General features: G+C 45.4%; 1 protein-coding gene across 24 annotated transcripts in view; it reads right to left on the reverse strand.

Moving 5' to 3' along the window:
- Nucleotides 1-17,086, reverse strand: part of TMEM150C (transmembrane protein 150C) — a 52,513-nt gene continuing 35,427 nt past the window's right edge. For 12 of the 24 annotated variants that reach the window (XM_079991087.1, XM_079991089.1, XM_079991084.1 and 9 more), the window contains 7 exons: nt 15,028-15,109; nt 14,286-14,339; nt 12,369-12,401; nt 12,146-12,213; nt 9,942-10,069; nt 4,353-4,530; nt 1-1,740 (listed from right to left, as the gene is read on the reverse strand). In XM_079991087.1, the coding sequence (XP_079847213.1) occupies nt 1,532-1,740; nt 4,353-4,530; nt 9,942-10,069; nt 12,146-12,213; nt 12,369-12,401; nt 14,286-14,339; nt 15,028-15,109 (752 nt within the window). In that variant the 3' untranslated portion in view covers nt 1-1,531. Of the gene's footprint in view, nt 1,741-4,352; nt 4,531-9,941; nt 10,070-10,467; nt 10,526-12,145; nt 12,214-12,368; nt 12,402-14,285; nt 14,340-15,027; nt 15,110-15,761; nt 16,176-17,086 lie in introns of those variants that run through there. The other 12 variants (XM_079991082.1, XM_079991096.1, XM_079991101.1 and 9 more) reach the window with 4 other exon arrangements.

A 17,086-nucleotide genomic window follows, 5' to 3' on the forward strand; every position in this document is an offset into this window, starting at 1 on the left:
AAAGCAAAATAGTCCATGTCCAACAGCAGACTTTGGCCCAATGCAATCATAGGATACTCTCCCATGTTTTGACCATGCATTCATTTCCAATCATTTAACTTGGAAGCCCTGAACCAAACCCCATGCCCATCAGCAGCAGGAGAAAAGAACTAAGGAATGTTGACTGCATTTATTTAAAAATGTAGATGCTCCAGTGGGTGAACTTCATTCATCCTCCTCCTAGCCAGCAAATTGTCACCTGCAGTATTTCAGCATGGTTCTGGAAACCACAAAAGCCCTAACGTTTAGGGGAAAGGTGGCAACCTTAACCCCTGAGTTTCAGGAGAAGAATGAGAGGTTCCCCTCTCCCCTTCGCCCTGGTGCTTTAGTTAGTAGACTAGGCTGCTTCGAGGTTTGCCAGCTTTCCCCTTCCAGCAAGGCCCTTCCGCTTTTAAAAGACTCGTGCCACGCAATAAGGAGAGAGGTAATGCAATAGCAGGCTGCAGCTTGGGGGTAACCTGTTAAATCTAAGTAGCTGTGGCTCTTGTCTTCTTCCACGCATGCACACAGCTGATCCATGCCTCATCCTCTGTGTGGCATCTTCAGAGACCTGCTTGCTGCAATTGGCTGGGTGGGGGTGGGGGGAAGCTGGAAGCAAGGAATGGAGGTAGACAGACACTGGAACAGGTACCCCCAACGTTCGGCCCTCCAGATGTTTTGGACTACAATTCCCACCATCCCTGACCGCTGGTCCTGTTACCTAGGGATCATGGGAGTCGTAGGCCAAAAGATCCGGAGGGCCGCAGGTTGGGGATGCCTGCACTAGAAGCTGCAGCTTCCATGTTTCCCAACCAAGCAACAAATCCAGAAATGAAGGAACTCCCTAGATCGCAGGGACTGGCACAGACTGGGAGCAAATTCCCTGGCGCACTAGGGATGAGAGTGAGGGGAGGCAGCTACCTTTTCTGGGAGCCCTTCCTGCGGTTCAAAATTTGCATTTAAGGGGGGGGGAGTACAGGAAGCTGATGCACAGCCAGGCCCATAGCAGCAAAGGTGCCAATCTTGTTCTGAACTGTATTGCAGCCGCACCAAGGAATTTAGAAAACTCCTGCCTCCCACCTTTCCTAGGTCCCCTTAGGGTGGGACTAGACCTCCTAAAGCTGCCTCCACATCCCTTTGCTGCCTCTTCCTTGCAAAACCCACAACATGACACAGAATAGGCTGCGACTGCGTCTTCACCCGCTTCTGCCGGCCAACGATGAGAGGTGCCTGGGGAGATGCTGGTATTACGTTGCATAGCACACTGCGTTGCAAAATACATCATGAGGAAGTGGGGGAAAGAGGCACAAAGGGCGGTGGCAGTTCCGTGTCTCTTAAAATGCCTAGTTCTGTGTGTTTTTTTGGGAGGGGGGGAATACTTTTTGGCAACTTGTAGGCATGGAAAATGAACAAGTATTAAAAAAAGAAAAGGTGGAGGAATAGGATCAGGGGTTCAACCATGTGTCTACGGGAACCTAACGCCACGACAAAAGGAATGAGAGAGTGGCCTGGGTTACACCTGATCTGTTTGGTACTCGGACGCTTCAGAGAGGCTTTCGGAAAAGCTGAGGAAGTTCTCCTGGTACTCGGAGCAGATGATCTCGAAGCGGTAGTGTCTGAACTCCACAGCAAAGGAGCCGAAGTAGCACAGAAAGCACATCACCATTCCCCACTGTATCCGCGCAGCGTGCATGTGGAACTTCTGGGACATCAAGATGAAATCTGGAGAGGCGTCAAGGAAAAATGCGCAGGAGGCGCTCGAGCGCAGGAAGAAAAGACGAAGAAGAGTTTGGATTTGATATCCCGCTTTATCACTACCCGAAGGAGTCTCAAAGCGGCTAACATTCTCCTTTCCCTTCCTCCCCAACAACAAACACTCTGTGAGGTGAGTGGGGCTGAGAGACTTCAGAGAAGTGTCACTAGCCCAAGGTCACCCAGCAGCTGCATGTGGAGGAGCGGAGACGCGAACCCGGTTCATCAGATTACGAGTCCACCGCTCTTAACCACTACACCACACTGGCTCTCAAGAGAACGTGGATGAGGCTGTCTTACATGCAGGGCTGTGTCAACACTGTGCTAAAGAATAAAACATTCGGCACGCAGGCAACCCAAATTCTGCACCAAAGAAGTAGAATTCTGTGAGTCGTTTAACTTACAACTTGGAACGCCCTCCCACCAGATGTCAAAGAGAACAACAACTACCAAACTTTTAGAAGACATCTGAAGGCAGCCCTATTTAGGGAGGCTTTTAATGTTTCATGTATTGCTGTATTTTAATATTTGCTTGGAAGCCGCCCAGAGTGTCTGGGGAAGCCCGGCTAGATGGGTGGAGTATAAATAAATTATTATTATTATTATTATTATTATTATTATTATTATTATTATGTCTCTTATTTTGTATCATTTATTCTTCACAAGGTGCAATGGGAGGGTTGGCCCTTTTCATAACCCATTTGGGCTTTGGTATTCATGGGGAATTCACTGCTGAAAGAAGCCAAGTAGAGGAGGGGGCCAAGTTTTTCTCCCCTTCTTATGCATCCCATTTGGTATTAAAACAGATTCCCCCCCCCCTTTGCAGACACCCACTTTATTACACCGGCACACTGATCCATCAAGAGTTCATCATGCTTTCGCAAGGCTTATGTAAGGACATTTCAGATGACGTGGGTTTGGTTTTTTTACCAGACTCAACTTGCTGCTGTTGTTTTATTAGAACCTTACCTCTGTCTTCTGAGAACTGCATTAGCTGGAGGAAAAGCATGCAAAAGGGATAATAAGGCTGGCAAGTTTCCAATGCTGTGTGTATGCAAAACAAGGAGATAAGAGATGAGAAAGGAAAGCTAATTTTGCATGTGACAGTGAGAGCACATTCATAAAAAACCGCACCCTTTTAATACGGATCTCTGGTTTTGCACCTTCAAAATTCTGTTCAAGATCTCTGTGCCATGCACCGAAAGAATCTACACAATTTTCACTCAAAATGATTCCTGCTAATAACTGTGCTGGAAATGGTAGCCTTGTGCGCACACACACAAAATCTATACACAAATCTCACTCGAGACTTCCCACAGCCCCATGCCTTTATCAGGTCTTGTAAAGAAAGCAGGTTGGTGGAGCCTTTGTCCACAAGACCCAAATCAGCGTACAGAGTTCAAGGGCAGGGCCACATAGTCACAATCATGCTCTCCCCCACCCCCTTTACTGAGAGCACAAACTCTTTTACCCAAACTTGGCAAACCACAATAGCTGTCCAGTGGGATGAATTTGGCTCAATGCATCACAAGTTCTGTAGGCTGGTATAGCGTGTTTTATATATATATATATATATATATATATATATATATATATATATATAATAAGAGAATTGCATTTAGAAAAAAGAGAGAAAGAATGAAAGTAAAAAGTGAGTGAGAATGTAACAGAGGAAAAAAATACTGATACTTTACCATACATTCACATACAGATGTGTATATTCTTATTAGCCTAATGCACATATAATTGTCAGTACCCCAATATATTCTGTGTAAACCCATTCCATATACCATTGAATTTATCCAAAGAAAATTAAATCTATAAGCTGTCAGTTCATATGTTGCTAATGTCACCACTGATTAAGGGGAATTATATCTCTGTTCTTTCAAGCCATTAGTATCAGGCTTCTGTAGGCTTGGTATAGTTGAAGAAATTGCGGCCTTCCCTTAAGCATCTGTAAGAGAGGGATGCTGGGCTCAATAAGCCTTTGATCTGATCCAGCAGTCGCCTTCTTACACTCTTAGGTTATGTTCTTAAAACAGAGCAGTTACTAAAGGGTCACAGAGTATTCATATTGTGCATCTTCCCTTGGTCAAAACACATTTTTCATCAGGTGACTAATTTGGGACTTGCTCAGTACAAACCTATACATACTCAGAAATAAACTGAACTTACTCCCAGTTAAGGGTGTATATGATTTCACTTTAGGAGCAGAATTATATGCATTTCTGCCCAGAAGTAAACCCCATTGTATTTTGTAGGGCTTGCTTTCAGGTACGTCGGTACAGGATCACAACTTAAGGCACAGGACTGCATTGAAAATCCAAGCTTACATGCTTGGCACACAAAAACCGCCTGCATCAAAATTTAAATTTTAGCAGAATTTATAGTTTCAGAAATGCATAATTTGAATGAGTTCTGGGGATTAGTGTTAAGACTTGATTTCACAGTACATGTGCTGATACTCATAAATGCAATGGCAAACTACAGCCTCATGCAAACAGTTCATCGCTTGGAAACTCTAATTTATCAGATCGTGAACTTTCCGCCTTTGAGTGAAAATGTGCAGAATTAAAGGATACAAAGGACAACGCAGAGGGTTATCGCTGCTGACAAGATGACTCGTGGGATCCCAGCTTTCCTTCCTTCATTCTTCAAGTTTATTTTGAGCGTTAGGGCAGACTGAATCCAGCAGGCCAGGGTGCCGAAACCAAAGGTCAGGGATGTCCCCACATTATGGATTTCTTCATCGTTCGAAAGCTGCAAAGACAACAGAACCGGTGGCCTTCCTTGTTGTGATTGATAGAAAAGGCTCTTGCCCTCAAACCTCCAGATGATTCTGCTTTACCTGGTTCTGCTAAGGAACCAGAGCGAACCTGGTCATACTGCCACTGCTGACCTCAGCATGCATGAGAGAATACCTTGATGTGTGGATGACTTTACTTTCTCCTCAATCCTTCAAGGCTGATGACTCAGAGGCACGCATAAGGTGGGAAGGTGCAAAAGGAGCTCCTGTACATTTAATATTTGTGCAGAAGAGGGGCTTTCAGCAGGTGTATCTTATCATGCAGGGGACGTGGGTGGCGCTGTGGGTTAAACCACAGAGCCTAGGACTTGCCGGTCAAAAGGTTGGTGGTTCGAATCCCCGTGATGGGGTGAGCTCCCGTTGCTCGGTCCCAGCTCCTCCCAACCTAGCAGTTCGAAAGCACGTCAAAGTGCAAGTAGATAAATAGGTACCACTCCAGTGGGAAGGTAAACGGCGTTTCCGTGCACTGCTCTGGTTCGCCAGAAGTGGCTTAGTCGTGCTGGCCACATGACCCGGAAGCTGTACGCCGGCTCCCTTGGCCAATAAAGCGAGATGAGCACCGCAAACCCAGAGTCGGTCATGACTGGACCTAATGGTCAGGGGTCCCTTTACCTTTACCTATGGTATCATGCAAGTTACACCTGCCAAGCTTCTCTCTTCTGTACAGCTATTAAAAGGTTCGGGAGCCCTGTCGTCTTTTGCATCTGCCCACCCGAGATGTGCCTGGAGTAAAGAAGGATGGAAGAGCTGGAGAAGAAGAGGAAACACTTCTGCCCTTTCTGAAGCAGATCAGAAGAGACAACTAAGGCGTTTAAAGTAGGGATACCAGGTGTCCCCAGTTTCCGGGGACAGTCCCCGGATTTGCAAATCTGTCCCCAGACAAATTCCGTCCCTGGAATGTCCCCAGATTTGCAAATCTGTCCCCGGGAAACGTGGCAGCAGCAGCCTCAGCAGCCCAGAGCCAGCCTGGTAGCACAGTTGGCTCTGGCTGGCTTCAGGAGCTGCTTGCTGCTGCTGCTGCTGCCACTGCCGAGGGGGAACCAGGGACGTCCGGCGGTACAGATCCCCCTTCCCCCTTTGTTTTGACAGATTGGGGGAGGCTCGGAAGTCACAGGCGGGCGTTGCCCAGGAGGGGCGCAAGGCGTGTGGTTTCTCTGCCAGGCAAGGTGCAAAGCCCTTCTTTCACACCCTGTGAAACATAAATGCACAGAGTTTTTAAAAAACTGGGAAACTCCCAAGCCTCCCCTGATCAGTCAAAACAAAGGGGGAAGGGGGAAGGAGATCGGGGGAGGCTCGGGAGTCACGGGCAGGCGACACGCCGTTGCCCAGTTTTTAAAAAACTCAGAGCATTTATGTTTCACAGGGTGCAAATGAAGGGCTTTGCACCTTTATATGCATGTGTGCTTGGGCCCAGGGTCTTTTGCCTCACCATCCCCACTACTGACTCAGCTTCAAAATAAATAAATAAAGTGTCCTCGGATTCATTGAAAAAAATCTGGTAACTGTAGCACCCTCCTAAAGAATCCTGTGAACTATAGTCCACTCCTCGCAGAGCTACAATTCTCAGCACCCTGAACAGCACCCAGGATTCTTTGGGGAACAGAGGATGTGCTGTTCCACACCCTCTCCCGTATCCCAGTCCTGGTTGGCACCAATAACAGGCTGCAGGGAGTGGCAAGCTTAACATGACCTACGGGCCTCCTGTTGCTATTAATCCACTTAGAAGAATAATTCTACATGAAATGTACTTTCTTTACGACAGTAGGTGGGTTTGGGATTTATAGGAATGGCCGGCTCTTACGCAAGTGGTAGTAAATCCTGCACGCCTCAGCACAAATGCCCTGTTCTCTTATAAATGTGCTGCTTCCTTTTATGGATGTATCGTTCCCTACCTCACATCTGCCAAATAAATCATCTCATCTGCCTGGGGCAGCCTGGGCCCTGACATCAAGCGACACCTAAGCCGGGCTTTTGCGGGCATCAGATTTTGGCCCACGAAAACACGGCTTACATTCATTCCGTGACCTGCAGGCACCTTGGACAGAATCCATGAGAACTGAGCCACTAGCTGTGTGAGCTTGATAGGTCTTGCCCTTCTCCTATCAAGCTGCAGAGCATGCAAAAATCTGATGGCGTTTCAAAGGCGGCTTGTAATGCGGTGTGCTTGATGGCTGATTATCTTGCTAGGCACACAGTAAGACAGGATCCTCTCCTACTTGCAGCACGCCATCATTTCAGGGGTGCTGGGATGTCAGGATGAAGGGCCTACCTCTATGAGAAGGGCTGAAGGTTAGGTGACCATGTGCCTTTCGGATCTACGATTCTACGTTTCTATACGAGACAGGGAGGGAGTCGAGAAACATGATACTCAAAAGGAGGATGGAGACAGCCTGAAAGAGAAGCAGCTGTCTGGGAATACTGAATTTACAGAAAGTGCCATCTGGCGGCTAGATGAAGCTAGGCAGGAGATCCTTTTAAAGCAGGGAGGGATCCACTCTGCCCTGCATGCTGAAAGCACATCTTTTGAGTATTAAAGAAGAGCAGCACACAACGAGCAAAGGTGCACTGAGATTTTGTCAGGGGCAAAATCTTGGGAATTATAGGGACAGAACTACCTAAAATGTATAGAAACTTATTCACATATATGACTATAGCGGCAAGAATGCTACTTGCCCAAAAACGGAAAGAAGAAGTCCCAGCAAAGGAAGAATAGATACAAAAACTTATAGAATATGCAGAAAGGGTGAAACTTACCGGAAGAATAAGAAATCAAGATAACAAACTTTTTACAAAAGAATGGAAATGGTTTATTGAATACTCATGGATAAATTGTAAACAGATAAAAACACTGGCAGGATTATTGTAACAACCTGCAGTTTCGTAAGAGTACATATTTAAAGAAGATGAGTAAAGGAACAAATTAATTTGTATAAGCAGAATATGTTATAAATAAATTTAAGGAAAGTGGGGGAAGGAAGCTAAGTTTTGAAAGGTAAAAATGATTGTAAAATCAGTGAAATGTATAAATTTGAGATAGATATATATATATATTTAAAGAGATTTTGCCAGTGGGGAAGATGAGTCATTTAAGAGTATAGTAAAAGAGAAGGAAGCCACAGAAGAAGGGACATTACCATTGTTTAGGGCACAGTGCTATAATCCCAGAAAACACACCCCAGAAGCCATGGGATACAGGAGATCTCTCCCTTCACCCACAGAGAAGGAGGTCTGCAGGCGGTGAAGGAGTCCTGTCCTTGACCTGTCTTTAATGTGACATGGAAACTTCTGCCACCCTTGCTGCTCTGTTGTCAGTGCTCCAACAGCCACAACGGCAATAAGGGGTGTGATGGGGCAGAAGAGGGGAGGTTTTCGGAGCCACTGAACCCAGAATGCTTGTTCCTCTGACACAGACAGAGAGAGAAAAAGGAGGTGAAAATATTCCAGCTGGCATACTAATTTCCTCTGCAACTTTCTCCTCCCCACCCTCCATCCTGGTCAGTATGAGGTCAGTAGGCTTTGGGGTTTAGAGGTTCTTCCAGCACAAATACTCCTTTCCCTGTCATAATAGAATAACTCTGTTCTAGACATTTACTGTAGATTATTATTAACAGGCTATTGAACTAGAAACTAATGAGATAATGCCTTAATTCAGACACACTGACAAAACATGGTTGTTTCACTGTTTAATCATTAACAAACAAACAGACCATCGTTTGTGGTGCCTCAAGAAAAAGCAGCAATGAGCCTTGTGATCGCATAGTGTGAAAGGGAAGATTATCTGATGGGGGACAGATTAAATCTGAAGGCAGTCCTGTATCTGGAAGCTTTTAACATGTGGTGTTCTGTTGTTGTTATTGTATATTCTGTTGGCAGCCGCCCAGAGTGGCCCATGTGAACTTAACAAAGTTTCACATTTTGGGTTCTGTTGCAGACCTGACATATGTTTTAATTTGTAAACTATTTGAATCACCACATTTGTAAACTTCCTAATGGCTCATGGCCGAAACAAATAACTGAATCTGGCTGAAGTATTCTGTATAGATGGGGAATTGGCAGGTTTCCAAGATGTTGTTAGAATCTTAACTCCCATCAGCGCCAGCCAGCACAGCCAGGGATTATGGGGATGTAGTATGTTGAAATAAATAAATTAAGGTCTTATGTATATAATAAAGGTTCATAAATGTACCAAGCAAACACGTACATAGGCCACATGTCTGAAGCTGCACAGGAAAGCAGCCATGGAGCCATTTTGACTCCCAGGCTGACCAGGTGTATTCTCTGCAAGGTCAAATGGAAAAGCCTCCCCATTGTCTTTTCCTTCACAAATTCTGTCTTAAGGGTATGTCTGTGTTTGAATAGGGTGTGAGCCTGCGACCTGGCCCAGGAACTAAGTATTTATCATTACAAAAGACTGGCCAGGCTCCCCAGGCAATCCAATCAAGTAACCTGCCAGACAGGAGATAACAACAGGAGAAAAACAACATTCAAATTTCTGTTTTAGACCGCCTTTTCTGTGATGTAGGTATGATGTATCTGAGGGGTGGTCTTAGGTTACACCCCTTCTGTGATGCATGTATGATGTTTCTGGGGGTGGTCTTGATCTACAGGGTAGCAATTTCAAAAGTCCATATAAAGCCTTGCACGCCATTGTTCTGGGTTCCTCCTCCTTTCCTGCAGGTGAGGGGAGCACCCTGTGGCAACAGATCAATAAAGATCAAGCTTACAAGCTGCTTTGCTTCTCAATATTCTCTGGTTGGCCTCTGTTTTTGTGTGGGTTTTTTTGCTCATACGTATCAACTGCAACATGCGATTGCATGTGTTTCGATTCCACTTGGAATGTGACAACAGAACAGTGGTCTAGAAACATTAAAAAGACGCCCATATATGCCAGGCACAGATCTCTAGGGCAGAGCGCATCTTTTGCATGCAGAATATACCAGTTTCGACCCCTGGCTTGTCTAGTTGAAAATGGCAGGTGATGGGAAAGACCTCAACGTGGGACCTGGAGAGTCACTCCCATTCAGGACAGACAAGAGGTAGGGAAGATTTTTCAGTCGAGGGCCACATTCCCTTCTGGGTGCCCTTCTGGAGGCCAAATGTCAGTGGCGGGAGGAGACAGAGATAAAAGCAGCAGAGCAATGGATGTAAAGGATGCCTTTGTAGCACAGGCTAGTTTGTACTTTCTCTATCCTTCATCCAGGCAAGTAAGAGGTATTATCAAGAGACCACAGACACATTCCAGCCAAAAAACACTCACGGAAGGTGCAAAGAGCTGCTGGTGAGGGGTGTGGCTTAGGGAGAGAGTCAGTTATTGGGGAAGATGAGAGAGAGAGAGAGAGAGAGAGAACACGATCACACACAATACCTGGAAATTGCCCAGCAAAGTCATTCCGAAGGAGGCCAAGCACAACGCCACCAGGCCGCTCACATTGAGCCAGGGATTCAAAACTTTTGGCTTTAGCTGAATAAAGCGGAGGACAGCCACAACAAGCGCTGAAATGAGGAACGAGAACGTGACACTCATGCGCAATTATGACTCCAAACGTCAATATAATTCTAGGCCCAAACAGGCCTGGAGACAGGTTTACAAATGCACCCACCACAGCCTGGCTATGGAGCTTGAGAAGTGCAAAAGTATCCACCCTCTTTTAATTCTGGGGCAGCAGACTTGCAAGAGCCTCCCTCCTGAGTTATTTCTTGGTCAGTCAAAAGCAATGCCACCCGGAACAATTAAGACCTGATAGGACCCTAGAAGCCTCTCTCCCATTAACCATCTCCACTGTGGTTGAATCTTGCCTACAAAGGATGACCCAGAAGCAAAGGCAGCCAGGCCTTTGGTACTTTTAACAGTGGTGTAGGAAAAGGAATTTTGGTAGCTCCAGTTTACATACCTGCCAAACTCCCTTCTTCTACACATAGGTGCCCTGCACTCCTTTGGATCTGGTCACCCTATATTTGAAACAGCATACCATAAACTTTTGTCAGAAGAGTCTTCCTTGTATATATGTAGACTGGAGGTAGCCAATGGGCAGCCTTCTAGATATTTTGGACCACAGCTCCCATCAGCCCTAACTGGCATAACCAATGGCCTACAGGCCATTCTTACACATCCCAGGTAACCAGGTGAGCGTAGATTTATAAGCCTGCTATAGGGCTACTACAGCTCAGTTCCTAACCCTAGCAAAGAAATACTGACCATCAATTATAAGAAGGGTTGCGAACGTTATATAACAAACATTATCACCATTATTATATGCATAATCACATTATTGCTGTGCTCACACACATGCAGGATTTAAAGCATTAGAAACTGATATCAAGTGTCATGCAAATAAAAACAAATATTGCCTGAAAAATGAGATGATTAAAAACAAACAAGCAAAAATATACGGCGACTACAATGTTTCACTATCAGGATATTTTACCCAACCTTTGCATATGTTATTTATAGTAGGGGCAGATAACCTGTTTGGGCTGTGGGCCTCTGAGGGCTACATGTCAAAGTGAGCAATGGCCAAAATGCAAAAGAAGTATGGGGAAACAAATGTTGTTGTTGTTGCTGTTACAAATTTTGGTGGGTCTTATGGGTGGGTCACAAAAATATTTGGCATCATAGAATTGCAGAAGGAAACCTGCAAGAATTGTCTCTTTAAAAAAAAAAAAAAAAGCAGTCTTTTTTTAATGAACAAATTTTGAGTGGCCTTGGGAGGCCACAAAAAATCTTTTGGCATTGCAGTATTGCATCTGAGAACCTATTGGAGCAGTCTGTAAAAAAAGTTTTAAAAATAAATGGAAATTTTTGGAGGAGCTTTAATGCTACAAAAAAAAATCATTTGGAATCATAGCACTACAAATTCAAAATGACAAACTTAAAGGGGTGGTGGTGTCTCAGGAGTCACAAAACCTTGCGGGTCTGGATCTTGCCTGCGGGCCATGGGTTAGCAACCCCTGTTTTACAGGCCTAGTTCTCAGAGGCAGTAAATATGTTGGAGCAGCTTTGAGGGGCAGATAGCAGTGCTGCAAACTGCCTGAAATGTTTATTAACAACACAGTGTAGTGTCGCTCCAGGGCATTGTGGGAAATTTAAAATGACAGCCAGCTCTGCTGCTAAGTAAACCCCAAACCCAGGTAGGTGTCAGAGCTGATGGGCCATGCCCAAAGATGTTAGATGCTGATGCCAAGCCTAAAACCTGCATCTGAGCTAAATAACTTGAGATTAGGTAGGGTTTCCGACAATTGGTTGCTCCTCCATTAAAAAAACACCCTGCATGCAGAAATCCAGCATGTCAGGAAAAAGGGACTTAGTCTAGCCTTCTACCTGACATTCTAATCTTCTGCGTTGAAAGATTTCAATTCTTTTTATGAAGGAGGAGTCCCCCACATGACCTTCAGTCTCAAGTTGTCCAGCCCAAACACCCCCTCAGTGAGAACTAAGCCATAATAGCTGCAGATTCCTGGGCCTCACCTTGACAACACCTTTACTAAGCTGAACCTGGTAGTTCGCTAACACAAATTAGAAGAGACAAAAAAATAAAAGAAGAAGCCAGACATTCTCCATGCAACGCCTACCTAGAAATGCTGCCATGTTCATGACTTGGCTAAACACACAGCTTGCAGGAGGGGCGTCACCTGCAATACTTCAAAAATATAATGCGCATCATTGTAATTCAACTAAGCCTGCAACAGAGATGCATAAATCAGTAAAATGGTCCACTGGTTTAAAAATGGGCCTTATTTGGGGGGGGGGGGAAAGACGTGGAGAGAGATAAAGGGTGGAAAGTGACTTCATTACCTTATATAAGGAGGCTTTTGGGGACCTTCCTTCCTAAGGGATGAAAAAAAGAAATGAATCATACACAAGTCAGAATTGCAGGGCTGGTTACTGAATGTTACTGAATGTGATTTAGTTTAGAACAGGAATGGAGAACCTGTGTAGCTCTCCAAAGGTTGGACTCCAATCCCACCATCACCAGCCATGATGGAAGTTATAGCCCATGGGTAGGCAAACTAAGGCCCAGGGGCCGGATCCGGCCCAATCGCCTTCTAAATCCGGCCCACAGACAGTCCGGGAATCAGCGTGTTTTTACATGAGTAGAATGTGTCTATTTATTCAAAATGCACCTCTGGGTTATTTGTGGGGCACAGGAATTAGTTCATTTCCTCCCGCAAAATATAGTCTGGCCCCCCACAAGGTCTGAGGGACAGTGGACCAGCCCCCTGCTGAAAAAGTTTGCTGACCCCTGTATATAGCCCAACCACATTGGGAGGGCTGCTGGTTCCTGATCCCTGAATTAGACCTGCCTGCAGTGACAGACTCCCTCTACCTAATGGGTGTGTATATGTGTGTGCAACACCAAACCATCTGCCAAATTTAAAAGGGCACTGGTCGGGGGGGGGGGCAACAACCTGGGTCAGTCCAATCTGCAGAGCTTGGGACAGACAGTAGCAGCAATGCTAGCGGTCCTCCATTTGATGCCTTGGTTGCTACTGAGCAACGCCAAGCAGGGCTGACCAATCCATGAGGCAAGGTGAGACAACTGCCTCAGGTGGCAGAATCCACAGGGACAGCAGATCCCAATGTAGATCTTTATTCAGGGCCGGCCCAACCAAGAGGCAAGGTGAGACAACTGCCTCAGGTGGCAGAATTCACAGGGGCAGCAGATCCTAATGTCAGTATTTCTTTCCCCCCTTGTTCCTGATGTAGATCTTCCCGCACCTCTTCTTTCCTGACATGAGAGGGGGGCCATTTTGGGGTTTGCCTCAGGTGCTAAAATGTTTTGGGCCGGCCCTGACAACAGGCTGCATTGGACAGTTGTCCCAACTGTGACTGAAGCTGTAGAGGCTGGCACAAGGGACAGCCAGCAGGGATGGGTGAGAAAGGCTGTCGTGGTCATGGATGGAATGGGGGTTTCCTTGCTGGCCCTCACCTGCATGCTACCTAGGAAGGGGATGTGGCAAGGTTGTCTCCTGCTTCCCCCATCTGGGCAGGGGCTTCTGCTGTTCTGCTTTAGCTGTCATTTTAATGGGAGGCACTAATTCAGGCCAATGCAGGGTTCATTGGGTGCAGTAGGTAACCAAGACTGGCTCCATCGTCTGCACCACGGTTTTGCAACTGACTGCAGCTGGTGGACTTCTGAGCTCTGGTTTTAAAAAAAGCAAATGGTGGCTCATTCAAGCCTGACCTACTCTTGCTTTTAAAAAAGAAAACGTGCTAGTAGTAGATTGTAAGAAAAGGAAGGTGGTATTAGCAGACTGCAAAATCAAGCAGAGTAACTTTCAATTCATAAGAAACTCTGCACTGTTTCCACTCATTTCTTCTATTTACATTGCTGTTTGGTGGATAAAACCCTAGGCCAGTGATGGCCAAACTTGGCCCTCCAGCTGTTTTGGGACTACAGTTCCCATCATCCCTGACCACTGGTCCTGTTAGCTAGGGATGATGGGAGTTGTAGTCCCAAAACAGCTGGAGGGCCAAGTTTGACCATCACTGCCCTAGGCTATTAGCCGAGAGCATTGCTGTGTAAAGTCAGCTAAAAGGATTACAGTATATGATGCATTCCAGGGAAACTAATTCTGCTTCTCTGTAGGGGTCAGTAGGATAGGGCTCCCAGCACTGATTTGAGTTCATGTGCTGATTTGATACTGTGAAGCATAATGGACTGTGTCATTAGAAAGTAAGATTTAAAATATATATATATATATATATTACCTGTCCAGCACATTTAGCGGAATAATGTTGTTGTCTTCTACTGCTATAAAATACCTGCCAAAATAGGAATGAAGACATTTGGACAATTCTAAATGAAGGGTAAAAGGGACGCAGGTGGCGCTGTGGGTTAAACCACAGAGCCTAGAAGAAGAAGAGTTTGGATTTGATATCCCGCTTTATCACTACCTGAAGGAGTCTCAAAGCGGCTTTTAATCTCCTTTTCCCTTCCTCCCCCACAACAAACACTCTGTGAGATGAGTGAGGCTGAGAGACTTCAGAGAAGTGTGACTAGCCCAAGGTCACCCAGCAGCTGCGTATGGAGGAGCGGGGAATCGAACCTGGTTCACCAGATTACAAGTCCACCGCTCTTAACCACTACATCACACTGGCTTGCTGATCAGAAGGTTGGCGGTTCGAATCCCCGCAACGGGGTGAGCTCCCGTTGCTCAGTCCCTGCTCCTGCCAATCTAGCAGCTCGAAAGCACATTAAAGTGCAAGTAGATAAATAGGTACCACTCTGGCGGGAAGGTAAACAGACCTAATGGTCAGGGGTCCCTAAATGAGGGGTGGGGTGTCAGGGCTGGTTCCTGGAAGAAGGCAAGTTGTTCAGCAGAATGACAGAGCAATGCTCTTTCAGCGAACAACTGTTCATCCTGAAGCATGCCGAGACCTCTTGAATAATGTTGCTCCAAAGAAAATTATTCCACCCAGAAACCATAAAAGGTCCATAAAGGTCACTTACACAATCCACAGTCCTGCTGAGGTAAACAGTGTCAACACAAGAGGTAAGAACATCCATACGCTGCATTTCTTCCCATCCATGCCTGACAGGAACAAAGAGAACAGAAATGAAACATGGCAAATGTGAGAACTTGTGGCCTTTTCTTACCTCAGCGAGAAGATATACAGTGCTCTCTATATACTCAAGATGGTGACATTCTTCGCCCAACTTGCATATTACTGCTTCTCTGCCACCCATCCTTAAAACAGGAACAACTCTTTCCAGTCTTCCCATAGCCTCCCAAAATGTCTGGTGAGATGTCACATGAGAAGCACATTAGCAGAGTAAAAATTGAACTGAATTATTGGGGGGGGGCACACCCACATTCCCCCCTTTTTCCTAGCCAAATTGTATACGAGGCTCATGAAATCCTGAGAGGCGGGCCTTGTTACCTCAGGTTATGGTTCCTTGGAAGATGCACTAATGAAACTCATGTACAGTACTCAATGCACATTTCACACAAATTGCAGTTGATTGCAAATTTGCATAATAAGCAGAAAGGTTTGTTTTTTTGGCCTGATCTGCATCTAATCGCATTTTTTAGTCTCTAGTTACATTCCCTTCCCCTTAGTCATCATCTATTATTTCCTTCTGTTCCCACACAGTTCCCTGCCAGAAATGTCAATATTCTGCAAAAATAATAATGAGAGAACACGCTAACCAAGGCTGCTTATTTCTACATTTTCTATATGCACCTTTTTTTGTTGATTGGCATGCTTTATGATGAGCACAGAGTTTTGAGTTCTCAGTGCGATTTTCACGCTTGATGTCGAATAAGCAAGAAGCAAGTCATTCTAGAAAACCGCTTTCCTCCAGATCCCTCTACCCCAATCCTCAAAGCCAATGAATTCATTAATAAAGTTAATGGAATCTGTCACTCGAGTACCAGGAGACATGTCAGCAGGGACAAAAGTCAATTTCTCTACGCTTCTAGCTTCCTTGCAAAGAAATCTCTGCCTAGGATGGATTTTACTTCAGCATCATGCAGCAAGCGCTGAGTGCCATCCCTGAAGCCTGCAGCAATTTAGCCACCTCTTCCAAGCTTGCTGCTTTGGGATATGCGCCACTTTCTATTCTTTCCATTGTGACCATTTTCAGCACATGTAAACCCCCCCCCCAAAAAAAACCACTCATCAACTTCTTAACTGGTTTCAAACATTCCTCAGCTATATCCTGACTAAATTAATATTCATAGCATCGTGTCACACCAGATACTACTGTTGTTCATTTTCTTCCCAAAAGCACGAATAAAGAGGGAGTGAGACAGTGCTTTTTTTCTTTAAAAAAATGTTTACTCTAAAAAAAAAAATTACTCTAAAAAAAATTTGACTCAAGAAAACCACCGTTTTATAGTTCAAATCGGGAAAAATAAATACAGTAAATGGACAAATTACAAAGATTCACAAAATGTTTAGGGATATTCGTACCCTTGTGTACCCCCAGAAAAAAAGCACTGGAGTTAGATATTAAGATTTCAGAAAACTGAGGCCAAGTTAACAAATGCAAAACCCAGTGCTTACTGACCGCTACATATTGGCCTGGTTCACAAGACACACTAAATCTTGGCTTAGCGAGAATGCATGAACATGCAGACACCCGTAGAGATGCTCACAGCCAGTTTGTTCCTCCCCAGTTACTTTAACTGATGTGATGTGCTGAGCCAAATCAAAGTTTAGCTTAAAATGCCATCTAAACTGGGATTTGTGGCTAAGCTCTCTTTTCACTAACCGTGAGCAGTAACCAAAAGAAGCAAAACACCTGTGAGCTTTTGCAAACCAGCTCACTGACTGCTTCAACCAGTTGAAATTCACCTTTGTGTAGAGGTAAGAAAGACTCAGGGACGCAGGTGGCGCTGTGGGTTAAAGCCTCAGCGCCTAGGACTTGCCGATCGAAAGGTCGGCGGTTCGAATCCCTGCGGCGGGGTGCGCTCCCGCTGCTCGGTCCCAGCGCCTGCCAACCTAGCAGTTCGAAAGCACCTCCGGGTGCAAGTAGATAAATAGGGACCGCTTACCAGCGGGAA

This window comes from Podarcis cretensis (genome assembly GCF_951804945.1).
Source record: "Podarcis cretensis genome assembly, chromosome: 9".
NCBI classification, from domain to species: domain Eukaryota; kingdom Metazoa; phylum Chordata; class Lepidosauria; order Squamata; family Lacertidae; genus Podarcis; species Podarcis cretensis.